The 27,766-nt window shown below is 44.1% G+C and overlaps 1 pseudogene and 1 gene segment (V, D, J or C); both read right to left on the reverse strand.

Moving 5' to 3' along the window:
* LOC131197830 (immunoglobulin heavy variable 3-23-like) lies at positions 1–25,401 on the reverse strand (annotated as a pseudogene).
* On the reverse strand, positions 25,367–27,666 carry LOC131197831 (immunoglobulin heavy variable 3-11-like). The segment is given in 3 exon segments: positions 25,367–25,460; positions 27,206–27,539; positions 27,621–27,666. Coding segments are annotated over 3 exon segments (474 nt in total).
* Positions 27,667–27,766: the final 100 nt, after the last annotated feature.

Genomic DNA, 27,766 nt, shown 5'->3' on the forward strand with positions numbered 1-27,766 from the left:
CTAACTTCCGTTGCTTTTAACGGAAGCTGAGTCAACTTGGATCGCAGCCATGAACAATGAGGGATTTTGACAGGCTTCACCACAACTTCTTCTTGCAGTGTGTGTTCCTTTAGCACAGTAATACACAGCGGTGTCCTCAGGTTTCAAGTGGTTCATTTGGAGATAGGCCAGGCTGGAGGCATCATGCCGGGAGACCATGAAACGGCCTTTCACAGAATTGGCATAGAATTGGGTGCTCCCATCTCCTGGATTATCTACCATTGCAAGCCATTCCAGCCCTTTCCCTGGTGCCTGCCTCATCCAGCTGATCTCTGAGCTGCTGAAGGTGAAGCCTGAAACTTGGCAGGAGAGGTGGAGGGACTCCCCAGGCCTTCCCCTCCAGATTCTACCAGCTGGACCTCCATTTGGACATCTGGAAAGAAAATATTGAGAGGTACACTTTAACCTTAGTTTGCTGCAGCCCCATAACCTCAAGCTCATTGGAGTCTTTTAGCTTCCATCTATGGACGGAAGAACAGTTATCTTGAAAGACTGCTAAAATGGAAAAGAGGTGGAGCAAAGATATCATTTTTCTTTCTCTATGGGGAAGTTTCAGGCAAAATGCCTTTGCTCTCCCGCCACAGCTTGAAAAGTCTGGGGGATGATGTCATATAAAGGGGAAGGTTCTCTCTGTATTTACATACACTTCAGGATAAAAGAGGACCCGAATTGGCTGACTATAGCAACAACACTTTTTGAAAAAATCTCAAAGAAGGCATAATGTCACATCCTGGACATAAACTGTTTCGACTCCTACCCTCAAAACGATGCTATAGAGTAATGCGATTGGTTGGAGAAGAGATACAGATAGGATAATATTATAATGAAGAAAGAGGAGAAAAAAGATAGATAAATGTATTAATAGAACAGCAAGTAGAAAAATGTATAAATGTATAAATAGAAAATCAAGAAATGTAGGAGAAATGGTATAATAAAAGAAATGATATTAAGAAATGATAAACAACAACAACAACAACAACAACAACAACAACAACAGCAACAACTTAGTTTGAAGGGACCTTGGAGATCTTCTAGTCCAACACCCTGCCCAGGCAGGAAACCCTACACCATTTCAGACAAATGGTTATCCAACATTTTCTTAAAAATTTCCAGTGTTGGAGCATTTACAATTTCTGCAGGCAAGTCGTTCCACTGATTAATTGTTCTAACTGTCAGAAAATTTCTCCTTAGTTCTAGGTTGCTTCTCTCCTTGATTAGTTTCCACCCATTGCTTCTTGTTCTACCCTCAGGTGCTTTGGAGAATAGTTTGACTCCCTCTTCTTTGTGGCAACCCCTGAGATATTGGAACACTGCTATCATGTCTCCCCTAGTCCTTCTTTTCATTAAACTAGGCATACCGAGTTCTTGCAACCGTTCTTCATATGTTTTAGCCTCCAGTCCCCTAATCATCATTGTGATATTTCACAAGAAGAGTCCTCCACTCCTCTACCCGCAATAAAATACCTTATACCACCAAATTTCAAATATTGGGCTTAGACAACTTAGAACTATGCTGACTTCAGTCTGACCTAAGCATAGTACATAAAATTATCTACCACAATGTCCTACCTGGTGGTGGGGAGGAGGAGGAAGAGGAAGAGGAAGAGGAAGAGGAAGAAGAAGAAGAAGAAGAAGAAGAAGAAGAAGAAGAAGAAGAAGAAGAAGAAGAAGAAGAAGAAGAAGAAGAGGAGGAGGAGGAGGAGGAGGAGGAGGAGGAGGAGGAGGAGGAGGAGGAGGAGGAGGAGGAGGAGGAGGAGGAGGAGGAGGAGGAGGAGGAATGGGAAGGGGAAGGGACAAAGAAGAAAAAGAAGGAGGAGGAAGAGGAGGAGGAAAGAGGAGGTGGTGGGGAGAAAGGAGGAGGAGGAGGTGGTGGAGGAGGAGGGATGGTGGTGGTGGAGGAGGGGACAAAGAAGAAAAAGAAGGAGGAGGAAGAGGAAGAGGAAGAGGAAGAGGAGGAAAGCGGAGGTGGTGGGGAGAAAGGAGGAGGAGGAGGAGGAGGAGAAGGAGAAGGAGAAGGAGGAGAAGAAGAAGAACTACTCAGGAAGATCTACTGTCACTGCAAAATATTCATCAATCTCTTCCTGGGTTCATCTGAGATATAAATATATTTTGCCAAGGACCATAATAAAGAAGGTGATGGACCCACTTTGCTCTTCTCTGATCTCCCCTGTCTTAGTGATCTCTCTCTGTCAACCTAGAAGTATTGTTCAAATCCCAAATCAACTTCTCTCATTGTGTGCTCTCTGGAACAAAAATAGATAGCCGAGTCTGCAACGGACACCAAATTCAGCTGGATGTAGAACTCATTCTTGGAGCTGTCGGACGAAATGGAGGCACGGTCCTTCACGGAGGGAGAATACCATTTGTACCCATCATAGGGATGTGTTCCCGCAATCCATTCTAGAGCTTTTCCGAGAGGCTGGCGGAACCAATGCCAAACATAGTGCTGAATCTGGATGGAGAACCCGGTCACTTTACAAACCAGCTGGAGATTATCTCTAGGCCTTAGCATTCCTGGGCCAGTTGAAACCAGGTGAATCTCTGAGGAGGCCCCTTGAGAAACAAGAGAAGATGGCCGTGAAAATACTCAGAGCTCTGTGGTGACGCCATCTCTAAACATCATCTAGAACTCATACTTACATTTTTGCACCAAAAGAAAGGAGAACAAACACAATGAGATCTTCATTGTAAATCAAAGAAACGTGAGCCTGGATCTAAGAGGAACACCAAAGCCCTTTTATTTGGGTACCGCCTTTTGAAGGCCCGCGATCAAACTCTTGAAGCAATTTGCATGACTTTCTCTTCCCACAAGGCCTTAGAAGATATAAAAGTTCAGCAAAGACAATTGTGACGGAGGTTGGTTACATGGATACACTGCTGTCGTATTCATAAAGGTAAAGGTAAAAGTTCCCCTCACACATACGTGCTAGTCATTCCCGACTCTAAGGGGCAGTGATCATTTTCTGTTTCAAAGCCGAAGAGCCAGTGCTGTCCGAAGACATCTTCGTCATGGCCGGCATGACTCCATGCCAAAGGCACACGGAACGCTGTTACCTTCCCACCAAAGTGGTCCCTATTTTACTGTTTACTGTTTACTATTTTACTGTTTGCATTTTTTATGTGCTTTCGAACTTCTAGGTTGGCAGAAGCTGGGACAAGTAACGGGAGCTCACCCTGTTACATGCCACTAGGGATTTGAACCGCTGAACTGCCAACCTTTCGATCGACAAGCTCAGCATCTTAGCCACTGAGTCACCATGTCCCCTACCTTTTATACTGTTGTATTCATGGTTGGGATCAATTCATAATGATAAAGACTCCATCAATCTTTTAGCCAGCTCAATAGCTTGGAAGAAAGAGGTCAAAATTACATTGTGGCCCTAGTTGGTAACCTTAGCTGGTTAGTAATCTTAGTTGGTTACCTGGTGGGATGCGAAAGGAGAATAAACTTAACTGCATTGTAAACTCAATTCAATTTTCACTACATTTAATTTTAATTTGATTAATTGGGGTTTTAAATTTTTAGTAATTTATAGGGTGTAACTATGTTTTAGTTTTGGCCAATTGAATGAGTTTTTTAAGGGTTGTTTTTAATATTGTCTGTTTTCCTGTATTTTAACTGGCTGTTCACCGCCCTGAGCCCTTCGGGAGAAGGGCGGTCTATAAATTAAATTATTATTATTATTATTATTATTATTATTATTATTATTATTATTATTATTATTATTATTATTATTATTATTATTATTATTATTATTATTATTATTATTATTTAGGAAAGGAATGTCGGATCTTTCTTTGGTTTGCAGAGAGAACTGCACAATTTTTCAATTAAGGAAACAATATTCGGTGGGACTTTGCTGACAAGAGCTGCCCCCTAGTGTAAAAAAAAAAGATGGAGGAGAGAGTCTGCTTTACTATTATTATGATTTTGTTGTTGTTGTTAGTTGCGAAGTCGTGTCCGACCCATCGCGACCCCATAGACAACATTCCTCCAGGCCTTCCTGTCCTCTACCATCCTCTGGAGTCCATTTAAACTCATTCCTACTGCTTCAGTGACTCCATCCAGCCACCTCGTTCTCTGTCGTCCCCTTCTTCTTATGCCCTCAATCGTTCCCAGCATTAGGCTCTTCTCCAGTGAGTCCTTCCTTCTCATTAGGTGGCCAAAGGATTTCAGTTTCATCTTCAGGACCTGGCCTTCTAAAGAGCAGTCAGGGTTGATCTCCTCTAGGACTGACTTGTTTGATCGCCTTGCAGTCCAAGGGACTCGCAGGAGTCTTCTCCAGCACCAGAGTTCAAAGGCCTCAATTCTTTGGCGCTCAGCCTTTCTTATGGTCCAACCTTCACAGCCATACATTAGTTTTCTCATTGTTCCTATCACCCATCTCCTCCCACTTATGACTGCATGACTGTAACTTTGTTGCTTGTATCCTTATGATTTATATTGATATTGATTATTTCCTAGTATGATTTGATTGCTTATTTATTTATTTATTTATTTTATTTATTTGATCATATTTATATACCGCCCTATCTCCCGAAGGACTCAGGGCGGTTTACAGGCACTTAAAAACACATAAATACAATATAAAAGCAATTAAAAAACTTATTCTAAAAGCCCAATAATTAAAAATATAGAAATAAAACCCAATTTAAAACCCATAAATTTAAAATCTAACTCAGTCCTGCGCAATTAAATAAGTATGTTTTAAGCCCGCGGAAGGTCCAAGGTCCGGAAGCTGGCGAAGTCCGGGGTAGTTCGTTCCAGAGGGTGGAGCCCCACAGAGAAGGCCCTTCCCCTGGGCGTCGCCAGACGACATTGCCTCGCTGACGGCACCCTGAGGAGTCCCTCTCTATGAGAGCGCACGGGTCGGTGAGAGGTATTCGGTAGCAGTAGGCGGTCCCGTAAATAATCCGGCCCTATGCCATGGAGCGCTTTAAAGGTGGTCACCAAAACCTTGAAGCGCATCCAGAAGGCCACAGGTAGCCAGTGCAGTCTGCGCAGGATGGGTGTTATGCGGGAGCCACGGGGGGCTCCATCTATCACCCGCGCAGCCGCATTCTGGACTAACTGTAGCCTCCGGATGCCCTTCAAGGGGAGCCCCATGTAGAGAGCATTGCAGTAATCCAGGCGAGATGTCACGAGTGTGTGAGTGACCGTGCATAGGGCATCCCGGTCCAGAAAGGGGCGCAACTGGCGTACCAGGCGAACCTGGTAGAACGCTCTCCTGGAGACGGCCGTCAAATGATCTTCTAGAGACAGCCATTCATCCAGGAGGACGCCTAAGTTGCGGACCCTCTCCATCGGGGCCAATGACTCGCCACCGATGGTCAGCCGCGGATTTAGCTGACTGTACCGGGATGCCGGCATCCACAGCCACTCTGTCTTGGAGGGATTGAGCTTGAGCCTGTTTCTCCCCATCCAGACCCGTACGGCCTCCAGATACCGGGACAGCACTTCGATAGCTTCGTTGGGGTGGTCCGGTGTGGAAAAGTACTGCTGGGTGTCATCCGCATACAGCTGGTACTTCACACCGAAACCACTGATGATCTCACCCAGCGGCTTCACGTAGATGTTAAACAGAAGGGGTGAGAGGATCGACCCCTGCGGCACCCCACAAGTGAGGCGCCTCGGGGCCGACCTCTGCCCCCCTGTCAACACCGACTGCGACCGGTCGGAGAGATAGGAGGAGAACCACCGATAAACGGTGCCTCCCACTCCCAATCCCTCCAACCGGCGCAGCAGGATACCATGGTCGATGGTATCAAAAGCCGATGAGAGATCCAACAGGACCAGGGCAGAGGAACAACCCCTATCCCTGGCCCTCCAGAGGTCATCCACCAACACGACCAAAGCCGTCTCCGTGCTGTAACCGGGCCGGAAACCGGACTGGAACGGGTCTAGATAGTACCTTATGACTATCATTAAGTGTTGTACCTTATGATTCTTAACAAATGTATCTTGTCTTTTTATGTACACTGAGAGCATATGCACCAAAGACAAATTCCTTTTGTGTCCAATCACATTTGACCAATAAAGAATCCTATCCTATCCTATCCTATCCTATCCTATCCTATCCTATCCTAAGCAGTAGAAGTATGTCTGGGAGAGCTGATTAAACTCCAGGGAAGTCTACAGAAGTCTCCTAAGAATAGAATAGAATAGAATAGAATAGAATAGAATAGAATAGAATAGAATAGAATAGAATAGAATAGAATGGAATGGAATGGAATGGAATGGAATGGAATGGAATGGAATGGAATAGAATTCTTTATTGGCCAAAAAAGGACTCGCAGGAGTCTTCTCCAGCACCATAGTTCAAAGGCCTTGATTCTTTGGTGCTCAGCACAGCCCGACATTGCAACTGGGAAAACCATTGCCTTGACTACACCCACTTTTTTTGGCAGGGTGATGTCTCTGCTTTTTACTCCGCTGTCTAGATTTGCCATAGCTTTCCTCCCCAGGGGGAAGCGTCTTTTAATTTCTTGGCTGCAGTCCCCATCTGCAGTGATCTTGGAGCCCAGGAGAACAAAATCTGTGACTGCCTCCATTTCTTCCCCATCTGATTTGCCAGGAATTGAGAGAGCCAGATGCCACGATCCTAGTTTTCTTAATGTTGAGTTTAAACCCAACTTTTGCATTCTCCTCCTTCACCCGCATCAAGAGGCTCTTTAGTTCCTCTTCGCCTTCTGCCATTAGAGTGCTATCATCAGCATATCTGAGGTTGTTGATATTTCTCCCGGCGACTTTAACTCCAACTTTTGACTCATCTGGCCCCGCCTTTCTCATGATGTGATCTGCACATAAGTTAAATAAGCAGTTAAATGAACAGTTATAGAAGTACAAAAAAGGTTTATTTTTTAAGAGGAGAGAGAGAGGGGCTTCTATTTCTGGGTTTTTGCTGGGCTCCAGATTCACTTCCTCTCGCTGTGTAACTCGCACAATAATAGATTCCTGTGTCCTCTTCTCTGAAGTTATTCATTTGCAGATACACCAGGTTGTTGCCATTGTCTCGGGAGGTGGCGAAGCGCCCCTTTACTTTGTCTGAGTACTTGATGCTAGATGAAGTTGGATTGATATGGGAAATCCATTCCAGGCCTTTCCCTGGAGCCTGTCTCACCCAGCCCATGGCATGGTCACTCAAACTGATGCCAAAGGATTTGCAGGTGAGACGGAGTGTCTCTCCAGGCCTTTTGACATCCCCTCCAGACTCCACCAACCGGATCTGAGATTGGGCTCCTGGAAAGAAGAATATATATATATCTTTCCTGAATTCCATTACATAGAAAAAGAGAGAAATGGAAGACTCTGGTATACGAATGGGGGGGGGGGAAGAATTACCTTTGAGAACTGCTACCAAACATGTCAAATATAGCCAAAGAATCATTTTTTGTTCACTTGGATTGTATGAAGAGCATTCGGACAAAAAGCCGCCCTCCTTGCAGTCTGGGGGAAAAAAGGGAGTTTTGGCTTATTTAAATAGGAATGCCCTATAAATGTCCTATAATTTACATATCCCTCAAAATAAAAGGGCATCTTCTCACTCATTTTTTCCATTCTTCTCCGTTCTCTGAACAATCGCTGAAGAGATATTTTGGTGAGGGTTAGCATGTGGTTAGAGTGTGTATTTATTTTTTTATCCTGCCTTTATTATCAGCTTGACTTTGGAAGTTGTGGGAGCTTCATCCCTGAAGGCTTTCAAGAAGAGATTGGGTTGCCATTTGTCAGAAACGGTGTAGGGTCCCCCGCTTAGGTGGGGGGTTCGACTAGATGACCTATAAGGTCCCTTCCAACTCTGTGAATCTGTAATTATATATATATATTATATAAATAACTCAAGGCAGCGAACACATCCAGCACTCCTTCTTCCTCCTGCTGTTGGATAACCATTTTTCTGAAGTGGGGTAGGGTTTCCTGCCTAAGAAGAGGGTTGGACTAGAAGACCTCCAAGGTCCCCTTTCAACTCTGTGAATCTGTAATTATATATATATATTTATATAAATAACTCAAGGCAGCGAACACATCCAGCACTCCTTCTTCCTCCTGGTGTTGGATAACCATTTGTCTGAAGTGGGGTAGGGTTTGCTGCCTAAGAAGAGGGTTGGACTAGAAGATCTCCTAGGACCCCTTCCAACTCTGTTATTCTAGTCTATTCCTTTTCTCCCCCACAACAAAAACCTTGTCCCCTTCAAACCAGGGGTGGGTTTCAATTTTTTTTTACTACCGGATCTGTGGGCGTGGCTTGGTGGGCATGGCAGGGGAAAGATACTGTAAAATCTCCATTCCCACCCCACTGCAGGGAAAGATGACTGCAAAATCCCCATTTCCACAGAGAATAGATGGGGGCGGGGCCAGTTCGAATTTTTACACCCGGTTCTTCAAACTACTCAAATTGCTGCTACCGGTTCTCCAGAACTGGTCAGAACCTCATGAAACCCATCCCTGGTCCAAACCTGAGTGTTATTGAGATTGCCATCAATTTCAATCAGAAATGAGCTGGAACGGATCTTAGAGGTCTTCTAGTCCAACCCCTTGCTCAAACAGGTGACCTTATACCATTTTTTGACAAATGGATCATTTGACAGCCGTCGCCAGGGGAGCATTTTATCAGGTCCACCTGATCCACCAGTTGCGCCCCTTCCTTGACCAGGACGCCTTACGCACGGTCACTCATGCGCTCGTCACTTCCCGCCTAGACTATTGCAATGCTCTCTACATGGGGCTCCCCTTGAAGAGCACCCGGAGGCGCCAGTTAATCCAGAATGCGGCCGTGCGGGTGATAGAGGGAGCACCGCGCTGCTCCCATATAACACCCATCCTGTGCGGCCTACACTGGCTACCGGTAGTCTTCTGGGTGCAATTCAAGGTTTTGGTTACCACCTTTAAAGCACTCCATGGCTTAGGACTGGGATACCTTCGAGACCGCCTTCTGCCGCCGATTGCCTCCCAACGACCTGTGCGCTCCCACAGAGTAGGCCTCCTCAGGGTGCCGTCGACCAAACAATGTAGGTTGGCGACCCCCAGGGGGAGGGCCTTCTCTGTGGCGGCACCAGCCCTGTGGAACGAGCTTCCTCCGGGATTACGACAACTCCCCAACCTCTGGACCTTCAGACGTGAACTGAAGACTCTATTATTTCAGCGCGCTGGACTAACCTAAGAATAAAATGTTTTAGCAAAATTTTAATGCGGTTTTTACTGGTTTTTACTGTTTTAGTGACAGGCCATGATAATATTTAGTCTTAACTGGGTTTTAATGCTTATTTATTATATTGTTTTAGTATGCCTGTGAACCGCCCTGAGTCCTACGGGAGATGGTGTGGTATATAAGTATGATTAATAAATAAATAAAATAAATAAGTTGCTATCCAGTCTCCTCTTAATTTTATTTATTTATTTATTTATTTATTAAACTTTTATACCGCCCTTCTCCCGAAGGACTCAGGGTGGTTTACAGCCAATAAAAACATACAGAGAACAAAAGTTAAAAACATAATTAAAAAACTGATTATAAATGGCCTAATAAAGTTAAAACTAATAAAAAACCACTATAAAACTCCCACTTAAAATTTTTCATCAGGCTAGCCCCGCATGGTGAAATAAAAAAGAAATAATAACCTCCAGTGATGAAGCACCTACAGCTTCTGAAGGCAAGCTGTTCCACTGGTCAATTGTCCGTTAGGAAGGTTCTCCTTAATTCCAGATTGCTTCTCTCCTTGATTAGTTTCCATTCGTTGCTTCTTATCCTGCCCTCAGGTGGTTTGGAAAATAAGTTGATCCCCCTCTTCTTTGTGGCAGTCCCTCAAATACTGAAATATCGTTATCATGTCATGCCCTAACTCCTTTTTTGTCTCTAGGCTGGCCATACCCATTCTTCACGTGTTTTAGTGTCCAGGACCTTAATCATCCTAGTTAGAATAGAATAGAATAGAATAGAATAGAATAGAATAGAATAGAATAGAATAACAGAGTTGGAAGGGACCTTGGAGGTCTTCTAGTCCAACCCCTGCTTAGGCAGGAAACCCTACACCACTTCAGACAAATGGTTTTCTAACATCTTCTTCCAGTGTTGGAGCCTTCACAACTTCTGCAGGCAAGTTGTTCCACTGATTAATTGTTCTAACTGTCAGGAAATTTCTCCTTAGTTCTACGTTGCATCTCTCCTTGATTAGTTTCCCTCCATTGCTTCTTCTCCTGCCTTCAAGTGCTTTGGAGAAAAGCCCGACTCCCTCTTCTTTGTGGCAGCCCCTGAGATATTGGAAGACTGCTATCATGTCTCCCCTCGTCCTTCTTTTCATTAAACTGAATGGGGAACATGCAGCCAAAGCTAATTTAGGCTTGTTTACAGGAAATTGTGTTGATGGGTAATTCTGTTATAATTTTTTTTAGGGAGAAGGAAAGGAGGAACATTTTGTTATCCCTCCTAAATTTTAGAGAATTATGGAGTGTATGATTTGAAAAGAACATTTTAAATCCTGAAACCAAACCTTCACAGGTTAGAGTACTTACATCGTGGAATTTTTGCATCTGAATTCTATATAGGAAAAATTAATGAAACGCCATAAAAAATATTAAATTTGACCTGAGGATTGTGGTTGTATCTGAATTACTTTACGATTAAACATATATTCTTGTGGGCTGTCTTCTTTACAACAATATTACCCAATAGCTTAATAGATGACAACATTTCCAGAGTAGGTTTTGTGTTTGATAAAAGGATAGTCCTTTAAGTCAAAATAAATATAGGCTGATCAAGAATAAAATGTGCCTTAGTAGACAAAAAGTCAGTCATGTACAGTACTGGCCAAAATTGTGGGAACCTTTTGGAAAAAGTGTATTTTCTAAAACTAGCTAATAACCATCAAATTTTTTTGGAGCAGTACCATAAAATGATATATCCATGGAAAAATAATTTAATGAAAAATGAAATGCAATAACTTTTATAAAGGATTTGCTATTAGAATAGCAGTCACAGTATAAAGAAGAAAAGTGAAAAAAGTAGAAAGTAGAAAAAACGAGATATACAAAAATGATCATTGGGAGGGGAGGGAGGGCTTCCTAATTCTGGGTTTTTGCTGGGCTCCAGATTCACTTCCTCTCGCTGTGTAACTCGCACAATAATAGACTCCTGTGTCCTCTTCTCTGAAGTTATTCATTTGCAGATACAGCAGGTTGTTGCCATTGTCTCGGGAGGTGGCGAAGCGCCCCTTTACTTTGTCTGAGTACGTGATGCTAGATGAAGTTGGATTGATATGGGAAATCCATTCCAGGCCTTTCCCTGGAGCCTGTCTCACCCAGCCCATGGCATGGTCACTCAAACTGATGCCAGAGGATTTGCAGATGAGACGGAGTGTCTCTCCAGGCCTTTTGACATCCCCTCCAGACTCCACCAACCGGATCTGAGATTGGGCCCCTGGAAAGAAGAATATATATATATATCTTTCCTGAATTCCATTACATAGAAAGAGAGAGAAATGGAAGACTCTGGTATACGAATGGGGGGGGGGGGAAGAATTACCTTTGAGAACTGCTACCAAACATGTCAAATATAGCCAAAGAATCATTTTTTGTTCACTTGGATTGTATGAAGAGCATTCGGACAAAAAGCCGCCCTCCTTGCAGTCTGGGGGAAAAAAGGGAGTTTTGGCTTATTTAAATAGGAATGCCCTATAAATGTCCTATAATTTACATATCCCTCAAAATAAAAGGGCATCTTCTCACTCATTTTTTCCATTCTTCTCCGTTCTCTGAACAATCGCTGAAGAGATATTTTGGTGAGGGTTAGCATGTGGTTAGAGTGTGTATTTATTTTTTTATCCTGCCTTTATTATCAGCTTGACTTTGGAAGTTGTGGGAGCTTCATCCCTGAAGGCTTTCAAGAAGAGATTGGGTTGCCATTTGTCAGAAACGGTGTAGGGTCCCCTGCTTAGGTGGGGGGTTCGACTAGATGACCTATAAGGTCCCTTCCAACTCTGTGAATCTGTAATTATATATATATATTATATAAATAACTCAAGGCAGCGAACACATCCAGCACTCCTTCTTCCTCCTGGTGTTGGATAACCATTTTTTTGAAGTGGGGTAGGGTTTGCTGCCTAAGAAGAGGGTTGGACTAGAAGACCTCCAAGGTCCCCTTCCAAATCCGTTATTCTAGTCTATTCCTTTTCTCCCCCACAACAAAAACTTTGTCCCCTTCAAACCAGGGGTGGGTTTCAAATTTATTTTACTACCGGATCTGTGGGCGTGGCTTGGTGGGCATGGCAGGGGAAGGATACTGTAAAATCTCCATTCCCACCCCACTGCAGGGAAAGATGACTGCAAAATCCCCATTTCCGCAGAGAATAGATGGGGGCGGGGCCAGTTCGAATTTTTACTCCCGGTTCTCCAAACTACTCAAATTGCTGCTACCGGTTCTCCAGAACTGGTCAGAACCTCATGAAACCCATCCCTGGTCCAAACCTGAGTGTTATTGAGATTTCCATCAATTTCAATCAGAAATGAGCTGGAACGGATCTTAGAGATCTTCTAGTCCAACCCCCTTCCCAAACAGGTGACCTTATACCATTTTTTGGACAAGTCGCTATCCAGTCTCCTCTTAATTTATTTTATTTTATTTATTTATTTATTAAACTTTTATACCGCCCTTCTCTCGAAAGACTCAGGGCGGTTTACAGCCAATAAAAACATACACAGGGGCAGGGGCAGGTGGAGCACAGGGGGGGGGTCTCACGCGCATGCACGTGGGGGGGTGGCAGGTTGCACACTCATTGCATTATAGGCGCAGGCGATTTTAGCACGCAACGACAAAAAGGTTACCCATCACTGCCTTATCTCATTCTGGCTGTCAAATCTCTTTTTAAAAACTTCCAGTGATGGTGTGCCCACAACTTCTGGAGGCAAGCTATTAGTTGTTCTCACTGTTAAGAAATTTCTCATTGGCTGGTTCTCTCCTTGATTAGTTTCCACCCATTGCTTCCTGTCCTGCCTTCAGGTGCTTTAGAGAATAATTTGACTCCCTCTTCTTTGTGGCAACCCCTGAGATATTGGAACACTGCTATCATGTCACCCCTAGTCCTTTTCACTAGGCTAGACATACCCAGTTCCTGCCAACATTCTTTATATGTTCATGTTGAATTCATACAGGTCATGGTTGTCCCAAAGGCAGGGTTTGTTTTGTTTTTTCCCCAAAAGGCAACTGGGCTTTCTTGAAGGAGAAGCAAAATATCCCCCCTCAAAAAAAAAAAAAAAACTCTCAAGAAGTTGCCTTTTGAAGAAAAAAAAACACATTTGAACATCATAGTAATAGCACTTAGACTTATATACCACTTTACACTGCTTTACAGCCCTCTCTAAGTGGCTTACAGAGTCAGCCTATGGCCCCCAGCAATCTGGGTCCTCATTTTACCCACCTCAGAAGGATGGAAGGCTGAGTCAACCTTGAGCCTGGTGTGACTTGAACTGCCAAATTGCCGGCAGTCAGCAGAAGGAGCCTGCAATACAGCACTCTAACCACTGCCCCACTGTGGCTCATATATTTTTTTTTAAGTTTAAAGGCTGCCTATCTCAACTGAGGGGCAGGATCCTCAAAGGCTTTTTTTTACTTTTAAAGGCCTGTTTCAGCTGAAGCAAAACCTTCTTTTAAAAGTAAAAAAAACCCCAACCTCTGCAGATGGTGCGGCTCAGCAGAGGCAGGGGGGCGGGGCCAGGGATTTTTGCTACCGGTCCTCCGAACCAGCAGCCGCCATCGCTACCGGATTGCGCGATCCCATCCGATCCGGGAGCATTTTACCCCTGCTTTATACATAACATAACACATGAAATAAATATACAATACCAACAGCAGATTTACCAATGTGATAGAGAGGAGAGATTGGTTTCAGTTTCAGTTCAGCAGACAGACTCAGAGCTCAGCACAGCTGAGCCACGCCCAGACTCCCTGCTTAAGTTTCTGTTTCCAAACAGCCCTTATTGGCTGATCCAGTTGCTATGCCTATTCGTTGGCTGACCTTGTTACCATCTCTCTGCCAGTCATGAATTCTCTGACAACGTGGGATGGTTTTTGATGGGCTTCCTCTCGTGGTGTTCCTTAGTGCAGTAATAGACTGCCGTGTCCTCTGGTTTGAGGCTGTTCAGTTGCAGATACAGCTGGCTTCTGGCATTGTCTCTGGAGGTGGTGAAGCGTCCCTTCACTTTGTCCAAGTAGTAAACGCTAGATGAACTTGGATTTATATATGAAACCCATTTCAGACCTGCTCCAGAAGCTTGTCTCACCCATCCCATGTAGGTGTTACTGAAGGCGAATCCGGAGGCTTGGCAGGAGAGACGGAGGGACTCCCCAGGTCTTCTCACATCCCCTCCAGACTCTACCAACTGGACCTCAGATTGGACACCTGGGAAAAAAGGCATTTAACTCACACCTATTGCATCTCTCTCTCTTACACACAACTATTATTAAAATGGAGAATACATCTGAATGGAAGGAAAAAGTACCTCTCAGGACTATTAGTAAGGTTACCAAAGTTTGCCACATTTCTGCTGACTGCAATGACGAGAGAGAAATGGAATGGAAAACATTCAGGGAGGAACCCAATCTTTGCCAATCTTGATTTTCGCCTCAGAAGATGGGTCATATTTAAAGAAAAAAAGCCCTCCCTGAATTTACATATCACTCAACATAAGTAAATCTCTCTCTCCATCGCCTTAAGAGTTTTTTTTTTTCAAGGGATGTTGTAAGCTTTAAGACAGGGGTCTCCAACCTTAGTCCGTTTAAGACTTGTGGACTTCAACTCCCAGAGTCCCTCAGCCAGCAAAGCTGTGGGCCAGTCTGATGATCATTCAAAGCAATTGTCATCGTTCTCCCCCTCCCCCTCCCCTCTCCCCTCTTCCTCCTCCTTTTCCTCCTGCAGGAAAAGAAGAGATCCGCATTAAAACAAACAAAATAATATATTGTGATGTCTACGGAGATTCTCGTTCCATAGTAGCTCGTTCCATAGGGCTGTGCCGCCACAGAGAAGGCGCTCCACCTGGGGGCCGCCACAGAGAAGGCCCTCCACCTGGGGGCCGCCAACCTACATTGTTTGGTCGATGGCACCCTGAGAAGGCTCGCTCTGTGGGAGCGCACAGGTCATTGGGAGGCAATCGGTGGCAGAAGGCGGTCTCGCAAATACCCCGGTCCTAAGCCATGGAGCGCTTTAAAGGTGGTAACCAGCACCTTGAATTGCACCCGGAAGGCTACCGGCAGCCAGTGCAGGCCACACAGGATGAGTGTTATGTGGGAGCAACGCAGTGCCCCCTCTATCACCCGCGCGGCTGCATTCTGGACTAACTGGAGCCTCCTGGTGCTCTTCAAGGGGAGCCCCATGTAGAGAGCATTGCAATAGTCCAGGCGGGAAGTGACGAGGGCATGAGTGACCATGTGTAAGGAGTCCCGGTCAAGGAAGGGGTGCAACTGGTGAATCAGGTGAACCTGATAAAATGCTCCCCTGGTGACGGCCATCAAGTGTTCTTCTAAAGACAGCCGATCATCCAGGAGAATGCCTAAGTTGCGCACTCCTCCCCTGGGGGTCAGTACTTCCCCCCCAACAGTCAGCGATGGCGTAAGCTGACTGTACCGGGACGCCGGAATCCACAGCCACTCAGTCTTGGAGGGGTTGAGCTGGAGCCTGTTTCTCCCCATCCAGACCCGCATGGCCTCAAGACACCAGCCCATCACCTCGACGGCTTCGTTGGGGTGGTTCGGGGTGGAAATGTACAGCTGCGTATCATCAGTGTACAAATGATAATCCACCCCAAAACCATGGATAACCTCACCCAGCGGCTTCATGTAGATGTTAAACAGGAGAGGCGAGAGAACAGACCCCTGAGGCACCCCGCAAGTGAGGCACTTCGGGGTCGATCTCTGCCCCCCTGCCAACACCGTCTGTGAATGGTCAGAGAGATAGGAGGAGAACCACCGATAAATGGTGCCTCTCACCCCCAGTCCCTCCAACCGCCAGCAGGATACCATGGTCGATGGTATCAAAAGCCGCCGAGAAATCTAACAGGACCAGGACAGAGGAACATCCCCTGTCCCGAGCCCTCCAGAGGTCATCCACCAACGCGACCAAAGCTGTCTCGGTGCTGTACCCAGGTCTGAAACCGGATTGGAATGGGTCCAGATAGACAGTTTCCTCCAGGTATTGAGGAAGCTGATATGCCACCACACTCTCAACAACCTTCGCCAAGAAGCCAAGGAGCGAAGGTTGGAGACTGGACAGTAGTTCACTAATACAGCTGGGTCCAGGGAGGGCTTCTTGAGGAGGGGCCTCACCTCCGCCTCTTTCAAGGCGGGGGGGAAAATGCCCCCCAACAAGGAAGCGTTGGTAACTCCCAGGAGCCAGCCTCGTGTAACCTCCCGTGTGGCCAGTACCATCCAGGAGGGACACGGGTCCAATAAACATGTGGTGGGATTCAGCCTACCCAACAACCTGTCCATGTCGTCGGGAGTCATAGGATCGAACTCAGCCCAGATAGTACTCTCAAGACTCATCCCCGCCAACCCACCCAGATCTATCCAATCAGTATCCAGTCCATCCTGAATCTGAGCGATTTTATCAGACATATATTGTACAAAATCCTCAGCACACCCCTGTAAGGGGTCCTCCCGAGCCTCCTGCAGAAGCAGGGAGCGGGTCACCCTAAACAGGGTGGCTGGGCGATTATCTGCCAATGCAATGAGAGCGGAGAAATAATTATGTTTCGCCACTCTGATCGCCACTAGGTAGGTCTGAATATGTGACCTCGCTAGTGTTCGGTCGGATTCGGAGCGACTGGACCTCCAAGCACTCTCTAGGTGTCTTTTCTGGCACTTCATCTCTCTCAGCTCCTCATTAATGCCTGGAATGCACTACCAGACTCTGTGGTTTCTTCCCAAAATCCCAAAAGCTTTAACCAAAAACTTTCTACTATTGACCTCACCCCATTCCTAAGAGGTCTGTAAGGGGCGTGCATAAGAGCACCAACATGCCTACCGTTCCTGTCCTAATGTTTCCTTTGATTGTATCCAATTTCATATAGTTATTACATACTTATGATTATATTTATGCTTATATATTGTATAGTTATTTCATGCATATGCTTATTTATACTGTTGTGACAAATAAATAAATAAATAAATAAATAAATAAATAAATAAAATGCTGAGCTTGTTGATTGAAAGGTTGACAGTTCAGCGGTTCGAATCCCTAGTACTGCGTAACAGCATGAGCTCCCATTACTTGTCCTAGCTTCATTTCACAGCCAAAATGACAGCACTGTCTGAAGACGTCTCCATGGTCACATGGCCGGCATGACTAAATGCCAAAGGAACATGGAACACTGTTACTTTCCCACCAAAGGTGGTCCCTATTTTTCTACTTGCATTTTTTACTTGCTTTCGAACTGCTAGGTTGGCAGAAGCTGGGACAAATAACGGGAGCTCAACCTGTGATGTGGCACTAGGGATTTGAACCGTTGGACTGCCGACCTATCGATCTACAAGCTCAGCATCTTAGCCACTGAGCCACCATGTCCCTTGATACCGAACTAGATGGCACTTAATCATTTGGTTAACTCAAGATCATACAATTCTTAACTTTGGTCTTCCAATTCCACATCATTTTAATGAGTTATATTGGAGAACTGCTCAGGGAAAGAGAAGGCTTTTTCTTGGATTCAGAATACCAGATTTGGAAGGGATGTTGGAGGTTTTCTAGTCCAACCCCCTGCTCAAGAAAAAAACCCTATACCATTTCAGATAATTTCTTCCTAAACATCTCCAGTGTTGGAGAATCCAAAACTTCTGGAGGCAATTCATTCCACTGATTGATTGTTCTAACTGTCAGTAAATTTCTCCTTAGTTCAAGGTTGTTTCTCTCCTTGGTTAGTTTCCACCCATTGCTTCTTGTTCTGCCTTCAGGTGCTTTGGAGAATAGGTTGACCTCCTCTTCCCTTAGATATTGGAAGACTGCTATCATGTCACCCCTAGTCCTTCTTTTCCTTAGCAATAGCAATAGCGCTTAGACTTATATACCACTTCATAATGCTTTTAAAGCCCTCTCTAAGAGGTTTACAGAGTCACCATATTGCCCCCAAAAATCCGGGTTCTCATTTTACCCACCTCGGAAGGATGCAAGGCTGAGTCAACCTTGAGCCAGTGAGATTTGAACTGCCAAACTGCGGCTAGCGATCAGCTGAAGTAGCCTGCAGTACTGAACTCTAACCACTGCACCACCTTGGCTCTAAATTAAATTAAAAAGGTAAAGGTTCCCTTTGCATATATGTGCTAGTTGTTCCCAACTCTAAGGGGCGGTGCTCATCTCCGTTTAAAAGCCGAAGAGCCAGCGCTGTCCGAAGACGTCTCCGTGGTCATGTGGCCGGCATGACTCAATACCAAAGGCGCACGGAATGCTGTTACCTTCCCACCAAAGGTGGTCCCTATTTTTCTACTTGCATTTTTTACCTGCTTTCGAACTGCTAGGTTGGCAGAAGCTGGGACAAGTAACGGGAGCTCAACCCATTACGCGGCAGCGCTAGGGATTCGAACTGCTGAACTGCCAACCTTTCGATCAACAAGCTCAGCATCTTAACCACCGAGCCCAATTCCCACAACCATTCTTCAGGTGTTTTAGCCTGGCGTCCCCTAATGTCGTGTCCCACTCCTCCGCTGATGGCCGGGTCAGGGAAATCCAAATCAGGCTTGCCTCTGCAGCTCTGCCCAAAGTCCTAGCAAAGTCCTCAGAGCAGGCAGGAGACCAGAAAGTGACTTCAGCAAGATAAGTTCGACTTTGCCTGACTCAGAGACTGCCAGAAAGCAGATCCTTTATATAGGCCATGGGGTGTGGCTCCATGACTCAGCACTCATTAAGGCCTGCCCCTCCCTTCCTTCTGTTGCCTCCGCCTATCCAGTCTTCTGATGCGAGGGTCACTCCAATCAGCAGCTGTTGGAAATAAACTTTCCTCAGGCTCACATGCTGTGGAGGAGGGGGAGGGGTCTAGCTGCTCCGTTTGCCTGGGCATGGAGCCAGGGCTGGGGCCGTGGGGTGCTCCCTCCTCTGCAGCCTGCTTGGACATGGAGCCAGGGCTGGGACCGGGAGGCATACATTCCTCCGTGTTCGGGAGCAGATAAGAAGCCTCGGCTGCTGTGAGAGTGGGCAAGACACAACACCTAAGAAGCACTTTCAGAAGCCCTTCCTCTCACTGTGCCTCTTGCACAGTAATAGACAGCTGTGTCTTCAGGCTTCAGGCTGTTCATTTGCAGATGCAGCTGGTCTCTGGCGTTGTCCTTGGTTATGGTGAAGCGACCCTTGACTTCATCAGAATAGTGAAAAGTTGTAGAATCATAGCGTATATGTGCCACCCATACCGGCCCTTTCCCATATGCCTGCCTCATCCAGTGCATGCTGTAATCACTGAAGGTGAAGCCAGATGCTTGACAGACGAGATGAAGGGACTCTCCAGGTCTCCTCACATCCCCACCAGACTCATTCAACTGAACTTCAGACTGGGCCCCTGAAAAGGAAAATACTTCAGTAAGAACTGTTGAATATTACTGAGTAGAATAGTATAGAATAACAGAGTTGGAAGGGACCTTGGAGGTCTTCTAGTCCAACCTCCTGCTTAGGCAAGAAACCCAACAAATCCAGCATCTTCTTAAAAACTTCCAGTGTTGGAGCATTCACAACTTCTGGAGGCAAGTTGTTCCACTGATGAATTGTTCTCACTGTCAGGAAATTTCTCCTTAGTTCTAAGTTGCTTCTCTCCTTGATTAGTTTCCACCCATTGCTTCTTGTTCTACCCTCAGGTGCTTTGGAGAAAAGCTTGATTCCCTCTTCTTTGTGGCAGCCCCTGAGATATCGGAACACTGCTGTCATGTCTCCCTTTGTTGTAGTCCTTCTTTTCATCAAACTAGACATACCCAGTTCCTGCAGATAAATAAGAATAATCAAAAGACTGCTATGGTGGATGAATTACCTGCAAGAACGCTGACAAAGAGCAGGGATGTTGGCCAAAATAACATATTTTTTTTTGCTGTCCAAAAAGATAGGAATGGAAGAGTCTGGGGAAGCACCCACCAGTTTATGTTGATGGGTTCTGCCTGAGAAAAATTATATGGCTCATTTAAAGAAGAGACCGCCCACAGATTTACATATCCCTCCAGATAAAGGGGGCCATATGTTCCACAATCTAGATGTCTTTCAAAATAGCCTGTATAAAGAAACAAAAATGCCATAGTATCTATGGAGATTCTCAGTCATCCAGGTCATAGTTGTCCCAATGGTATTTTTTTAAAGAGGCAACTGGTACTTCTTGGTTTTTCTTTGAAGACGATTGCTTCAAAGATATTGTGTCTCGTCCGATCTCACCACAGCCGGGGCCTTCTTATCTGCTTCCGAACACGGAGGAATGTCCTAGTATGCCTCCCGGTCCCAGCCCTGGCTCCATGCCCAGACAGGCTGAAGAGGAGGAAGTATCTCCAGCCCCCAGCTCTGGCAAACGGAGCAACTAGACCCCTCCCCCTCCTCCACAGCATGTGAGCCTGAGGGAAGCCCGGCCCAAGGTTGACTCAGCCTTCCATCCTTTATAAGGTAGGTAAAATGAGGACCCAGATTGTTGGGGGGGCAATAAGTTGACTTTGTAAAAATATACAAATAGAATGAGACTATTGCCTTATACACTGTAAGCCGCCCTGAGTCTTCGGAGAAGGGCGGGGTATAAATGTAAACAAAAAAAAAATTGCCAACAGCTGCAGACTGGAGTGACCCTCACGTCAGAAGACTTGATAGACGGAGGCAACAGAAGGAAGGGAGGGGCAGGCCTGGATAAGTGCTGAGTCATGGAGCCACACCCCATGGCCTATATAAAGGACCTGCTTTCTGGCATTCTCTGAGTCAAGCAAAGTCTAAACATATCTTGCTGAAGTCACTTGCTGGTCTCCTGCCTGCCCTGAGGACTTTGCTAGGACTTTGGCAGAGCTGCAGAGGCACGCCTGATTCGGATTTCCCTGACCCGGCCGTCAGCGGAGGAGTGGGACACGACAAAAGAAGTATAAATCTTTCCATTCCTCACCATCCAGCCAGAGCTGAAGAAGCTTTTTAGATGAGAAGAGAAATGTCTTCAAAGAAACAAAACAAAAAACCAGACAGTCCAGTTGCCTCTTGAAAAAGCACCTTTGGGATAAAAAAAGCCATAGATGCAGTAGAACCTGGCACTGAATTGTGTGAAGGAAGAGTGAAGAGTTTTCAATGTGTAAAAAGAGACTAAGATGTCTTCACAGTATTTAACTGAAATACAGTAGTGGCTAAAATTGTAGAAACCTTTTGGGAAAAGTGTATTTTTTGAGGTTTGATGGCTAATAACACCACTTTTTTTTTTTTTTTTGAGTTTCAAGATAATCCTATTCCACTGCTGGAATGGCCTAGGAATAGCCCAGACCTTAACTCAACTGAAAATCTATGGAGTTGACTAAAGAAACTTGTTAGTCAGAAGCGACCCAGCAATAAAACCCAGTTAATAGAAGCCATCATTCAATCTTGGTTTCACATGATAACAGCTGCAGAACTAAAAGACTCGGTTCGTTCCATGGGAACATATTGTAAGGCCGTCATTCATGCTAAAAAGGGCCTCTGTGGCTCAGACTGGTAAGACAGTCTGTTATTAACAGCAGCTGCCTGCAATTACTGCAGGTTCAAGCCCCACCAGGCCCAAGGTTGACTCAGCCTTCCATCCTTTATAAGGTAGGTAATATGAGGACCCAGATTGTTGGGGGCAATAAGTTGACTTTGTATATAATATACAAATGGATGAAGACTATTGCTTGACATAGTGTAAGCCGCCCTGAGTCTTCGGAGAAGGGCGGGATATAAATGCAAAATAAAATAAAAAAAATTAAAAATAAAAGTCACCCAACTAAATATTAACTGACGTGATAATTTTTGTTCATCTCAATTTTTCTATGGTGATAATTTTTGTATATCTCATTTTTTCTATGTGTTTCACTTTTCCTCTTTATATTGTAACTGCTATTCTAATAGCAAATCCTTCATAAAAGTTACTGCATTACATTCTTGATTATTGATTGTTTCCTGATTGCTTATTTGTACCCTATGACTTTCATTAAGTGTTGTTCCTTATGATTCTGGATGAAGGTATCTTTTCTTTTATGTACACTGAGAGCATATGCACCAAGACAAATTCCTTGTGTGTCCAATCACACTTGGCCAATAAAAAAATTATATTCTATTCTTCATTAAAGTTACTGCATTACATTCTTGATTAAATTATCTTTCCATTGATATATCATTTTATGGTACTACTCCCCAAAAAAAGGTGGTATTGTTAGCTAGTTTTAGAAAATACACTTTTTCCAAAAGGTTTCCACAATTGTGGCCACTACTGTACATAGAGTACTTTAGTCTGGCAAGATTCCTGTCTATAGGTAAACCAGCAATAAAGAAACTACTTTATACAATTCAACATACACTTAAGGGAGGGTTTGGTCTGAAAAGGTTGGTCTGGACAATGAAGCTTAGATTTATTTGGTTCTTATAAATTCTAAGTTACAAAGTTTACTCCATGAACTTGGAGAGTTCCTCATCAGGGACTTCAACCAATTTCCCCCCCCCCTTGGCTTTTGTATTGAATTCTGTCTCTTCCATAGTAATATCCTAGTCAGTCCTCATATTTCAAACAAGGGCCGTAGTGGCTCAGGCTGTAAGATAGCCTGTTATTAAAACACAGCAGCCTGCAATTACTGCAGGCTCGAGTCCCACCAGGCCCAATGTTGACTCAGCCTTCCATCCTTTATAAGGTAGGTAAAATGAGGACCCAGATTGTTGGGGGGGCAATAAGTTGACTTTGTAAATATACAAATAGAATGAGACTATTGCCTTACACACTGTAAGCCGCCCTGATTCTTCGGAGAAGGGTGGGATATAAATGTAAATAAAATAAAAAAAACCCTGTTCATCTGTGGATAGATCTGGCTCTTAGGATTTATTTATTTATTTATTTATTTTGTCACAACAATATATGTAAGTATCATACAAAAAGATTATATAGCATATAAACACATATATGAGTAAATATTAGGAGGTATAAGCATATATATATATATAGGAAGAAGAAAAGAAAAACAATAGGACAGGAACGGAAGGCACGTTTGTGCGCTTATGCACGCCCCTTATGGTCCTCTTAGGAATGGGGTGAAGTCAATAGTAGAAAGTTTTTGGTTAAAGCTTTTAGGATTATGGGAAGAGACCACAGAGTCAGGTAAAGTATTCCAAGCACTGATGATTCTGTTACAGAAGTCATATTTTCTGCAATCTAGATTAAAGCAGTTAACATTAAGTTTAAATCTATTGGTTGCTCTTGTATTATTGCAATTAAAGCTGAAGTAGTTTTTAACAGGAAGGACATTACAATTCACCCTGGAGGTTGTGAAGGATTCTTGTATCTAAGCAAGAAATGCAGTTTATGTGCAAGAATGCTTTACCATCTCCAGGGTGAATACTAAGAGCCAGATCTATCCACCGATGAACAGGTTGAAATATGAGGACTGACTAGGATACCAATAGTAGTAGCACTTAGACTTACATACTGCTTAACAGCGCTCTCTAAGCGGTTTACAGAGTCAGCATATTGCCCCCAACAATTTGGGTCCTCATTTTACCCAAGTTGGAAGGATGACATAGAACAGAACAGAACAGAACAGAACAGAACAGAACAGCTCAGAAACTCAGAACATTCACATTGGGCGGGCTTTTTAAGGTATTGTGATTATGTAGAGTATAAATTACAGAGATTTGCCTGTTGTTCTTCAAGGGATTCTGCTCTCCTTTTCTACATGGAGAGATAACTTCCCCTTTTTAACTAAGGCCACAAAAGCTTGCTCAACTTGGAGTTATAATAATAATATCAGAGTTAGAAGGGACCTTGGAGGTCTTCTAGTCCAACCCCCTGCCCAGGCAGGAAACCCTACACCATTTCAGACAAATGGCTATCCAACATTTTCTTAAAAATTTCCAGTGTTGGAGCATTTACAACTTCTGCAGGAAAGTTGTTCCACTGATTAATTGTTCTAACTGTCTGGAAATTTCTCCTTAGTTCTAGGTTGCTTCTCTCCTTGATTAGTTTCCACCCATTGATTCTTGTTCTACCCTCAGGTGCTTTGGAGAACAACCCGACTCCCTCTTCTTTGTGGCAATCCCTGAGATATTGGAACACTGCTATCATGTCTCCCCTAGTCCTTTTTTTCATCAAACTAGACATACCCAGTTCCTGCAACCGTTCTTCATATGTTTTAGCTTCCAGTCCCCTAATCATGTTTGTTGCTCTTCTCTGCACTCTTTCTAGAGTCTCAACATCTTTTTTACATCGTGGCAACCAAAAGTGAATGCAATATTGTGTGGCCTTACCAAGGCATTATAAAGTGGTATTAACACTTCACGTGATCTTGATTCTACCCCTCTGTTTATGCAGCCCAGAACTGTATTGGCTTTTTTGGCAGCTGCTGCACATTGCTGGCTCATATCTAAATGGTTGTGCACTCCTGTGTGGTTTACTCCCAGGAGTGGTTGTCCACTCCTGTGAGTAAACAGTCCTTCATATGTGCTACCAAACAAAAACGGGGTCAGGAATGATCACTATCCCTCAACTATTTGTGGCTTCTTCAGAACCAGTGGAGAAAATGAAAAGGATTCTGTTCTACTTTTCTGCATGGAGATAAAACTTCCCCTGTTTAATTGAGGCCATGAGAACTGACTCAACTTGGACGGCAGCCATGAACAATGAGGGATTTTGACAGGCTTCCCCATTGCTTCCTCTCACTGTGATATTCCAGCACAGTAATACACAGCCGTGTCCTCTCGCTTCAAGCTGTTCATTTGGAGATAAAGCATGCTGGAGGCATCTCTCCGAGAGATGGTGAAATGGCCTTTCACTGAATCGGCATAGTATTGGGTGCTCCCATCTCCAGCATTGTCTATCCATGCAAGCCACTCCAGTCCTTTCCCTGGAGCCTGCCTCACCCAGTTCATATCAAAGTTGCTGAAGGTGAAGCCTGAACCTTGGCAGGAGAGGCGGAGGGACTCCCCAGGCCTTCTCACATCCCCTCCTGATTCCACCAGCTGGACATCCATTTGGGCATCTGGAAAGGAAATATTGAAATGCACATTTTAACTGTCCGTCAGGCTGCAGTCCATTCACCTCAAGCATATTGGAGCCTGTCAGCTTCCATCTCTGGATGGAAGAACCGTTACCTTTGAGGATTGCTAAAATGGAGACGAGTTGGAGCAGAAATATCATTTTTCTTTCTCAGTGGAGAAGTTCCAGGCAGACTGGCTTTTGCTCTTCAGCCACCGGGTTGAGGAGGGTGGGAGATAATGTCATATAAAGAGGAAGGTTAGGCCTGCATTTACATAAACTCCAGGATAAAAGAGAATCAGTTTCGGCAAGAGTCTTTTGAAAAATCTGAAAGGGTATGTAAAAGAATATGTTTGCCATATATAGCAACTTAATTTTAAGACAGGTTCTCCCCCCGCCCTCTTTTTAAAGACCAGTTTGTCCCATTTCTGTAAATGGTTCGATGAAGATTTTGAAGGAATTATCCATTTGATGTAATTTCATGTTTATTGTTGCAGGAAACCACTGCTTTTAATAATAAACAGACCATCTTAATAGAGCTGGAAGGGACCTTGGAGGTCTTCTAGTCCATCCCCCTGCTTAGGCAGAGGACCCTGTACCATTTCAGATAGATGGCTGTCCACTCTTCTGTTAAAAACAACTCAGAAGTTGTAAAACACCCACAACGTCTGAAGGCAAGGCAACGCCTGTTTTTTTAATGTTCAGATATTAGAATATATTTCACACACTATTATGAATACATGTTTTTATATTAATTTCTTTTATTGACTTTTATTGGAGCATTATAAAAATTGGGCATTGAGTATTGAAAAGGAGCCCCTGGTGTTACTGGTTATGTTATGCCCCACAGTCAACATAGCATCATTCAAGTGGGTATAATATAAAAAATGATAATGAGCAGAATTCAACAACTTCCATGAATGTAATAAGCTAAAAATGCTATACAATATTAAATGTATTACAAAATTAATACTGGGAAAAACCATCTTCACATCCTATTTATACCTAAAGATTTGTTCTGATGTTTGAGACTGAATGTGATGTTAATGCAAATATCTCTACTACTGTAGGTTGAAAATTGTGTTCTGTTCCAATTTAAGATTTAAATGCCCAGGGAGACATTAAAAAGGGGAAGGATGGGAAAGACATCTAAACAAATGAGGGATATTTACTGCGAATGGAAAATATTAATCAATCTCAATAAAAGAGGTTGGAGGCAGGACAAGAAGCAATGAATAGAAACTAAGCATCATCAAAAAAGCTCAGCAAAGAATGTTCTTTCTGCACCAACTCAGGAAGCTCAAACTGCCCAAGGAGCTGCTGATCCAGTTCTACAGAGGAATGATTGAGTCTGTCATTTGCACCTCTATAACTGTCTGGTTTGGTTCCGCAATCCAACAAGACAGACACAGACTTCAGAGGATAATTAGAACTGCAGAAAAAAAACAATGGCTACCAACCTGCCTTCCATTGAGGACCTGTATACTGGACGAGTCAAGAAGAGGGCCGTGAAAATATTTACAGACCCCTCGCATCCTGGACATAAACTGTTTCAACTCCTACCCTCAAAACAATGCTGTAGAGTACTGCACATCAGAATAACTAGACACAAGAACAGTTTTTCCCCAATTGCCATCACTCTGCTAAACGAATAATTCCCTCAACACTGTCAAACTATTTACTAAATCTGCACTACTATTAATCTTCTCATTGTTCCCATCACCAATCTCTTTCCAGTTATGACTGTATGACTGTAACTTTGTTGCTGGCAATCCTTATGATTTATATTGATATATTGACCATCATTAAGTTTTGCAAGTGTTGTACCTTGATGAACGTATCTTTTCTTTTATGTACACTGAGAGCATATGCACCAAGACAAATTCCTTGTGTGTCCAATCACACTTGGCCAATAAAAAATTCTATTCTATTCTATTCTAAAAATTCAACTTTCTGGGATTGAACCCACTTGGAGATCTGCTCTGAGACAGAGAGAGAGAAGGTTCTTGCCTGGCTTCAGATTCACTTCCTCTCACTGTGTCTCCGGCACAGTAATAGACAGCCGTGTCTTCAGCTTTGAGGCTGCTCATTTGCAGATACAGCTGGCTTTTGGCATTGTCCATGGAGATGGTAAAGCGGTCCTTGACTTTGTCTGAGTATTAAGTACTGGAACCAGTGGTTATGTAGGCCACCCATTCAAGTCCTTTCCCAGGAGCCTGTCTCATCCAGCCCATGTAATAGTCGCTGAAGCTGAATCCAGAGGCTTGGCAGGAGAGACGGAGGGACTCCCCAGGTCTTCTCACATCCCCTCCAGATTCCACCAACTGGACCTCAGATTGGACACCTGAAAGGAAAGTTGTTTCAGCAAAGTTTCTGGTATACAAGAATTAAAATGGAACAAGCTGACTACAGAGGATAGAATTACCTCTAAGGACAGCTAGTAAAAACACCAAGTTTATCCACAGGATCATTTTTGCTCCCTCTAATGAATGGAGGGGAACTCCATTCATTATACATTAATTATCTCATTATACATTATACATTATACATATAAACCATTTGCTAGACCAA

Source organism: Ahaetulla prasina, chromosome 4 (assembly GCF_028640845.1).
Source record: "Ahaetulla prasina isolate Xishuangbanna chromosome 4, ASM2864084v1, whole genome shotgun sequence".
Classification (NCBI taxonomy): Eukaryota; Metazoa; Chordata; class Lepidosauria; order Squamata; family Colubridae; genus Ahaetulla; species Ahaetulla prasina.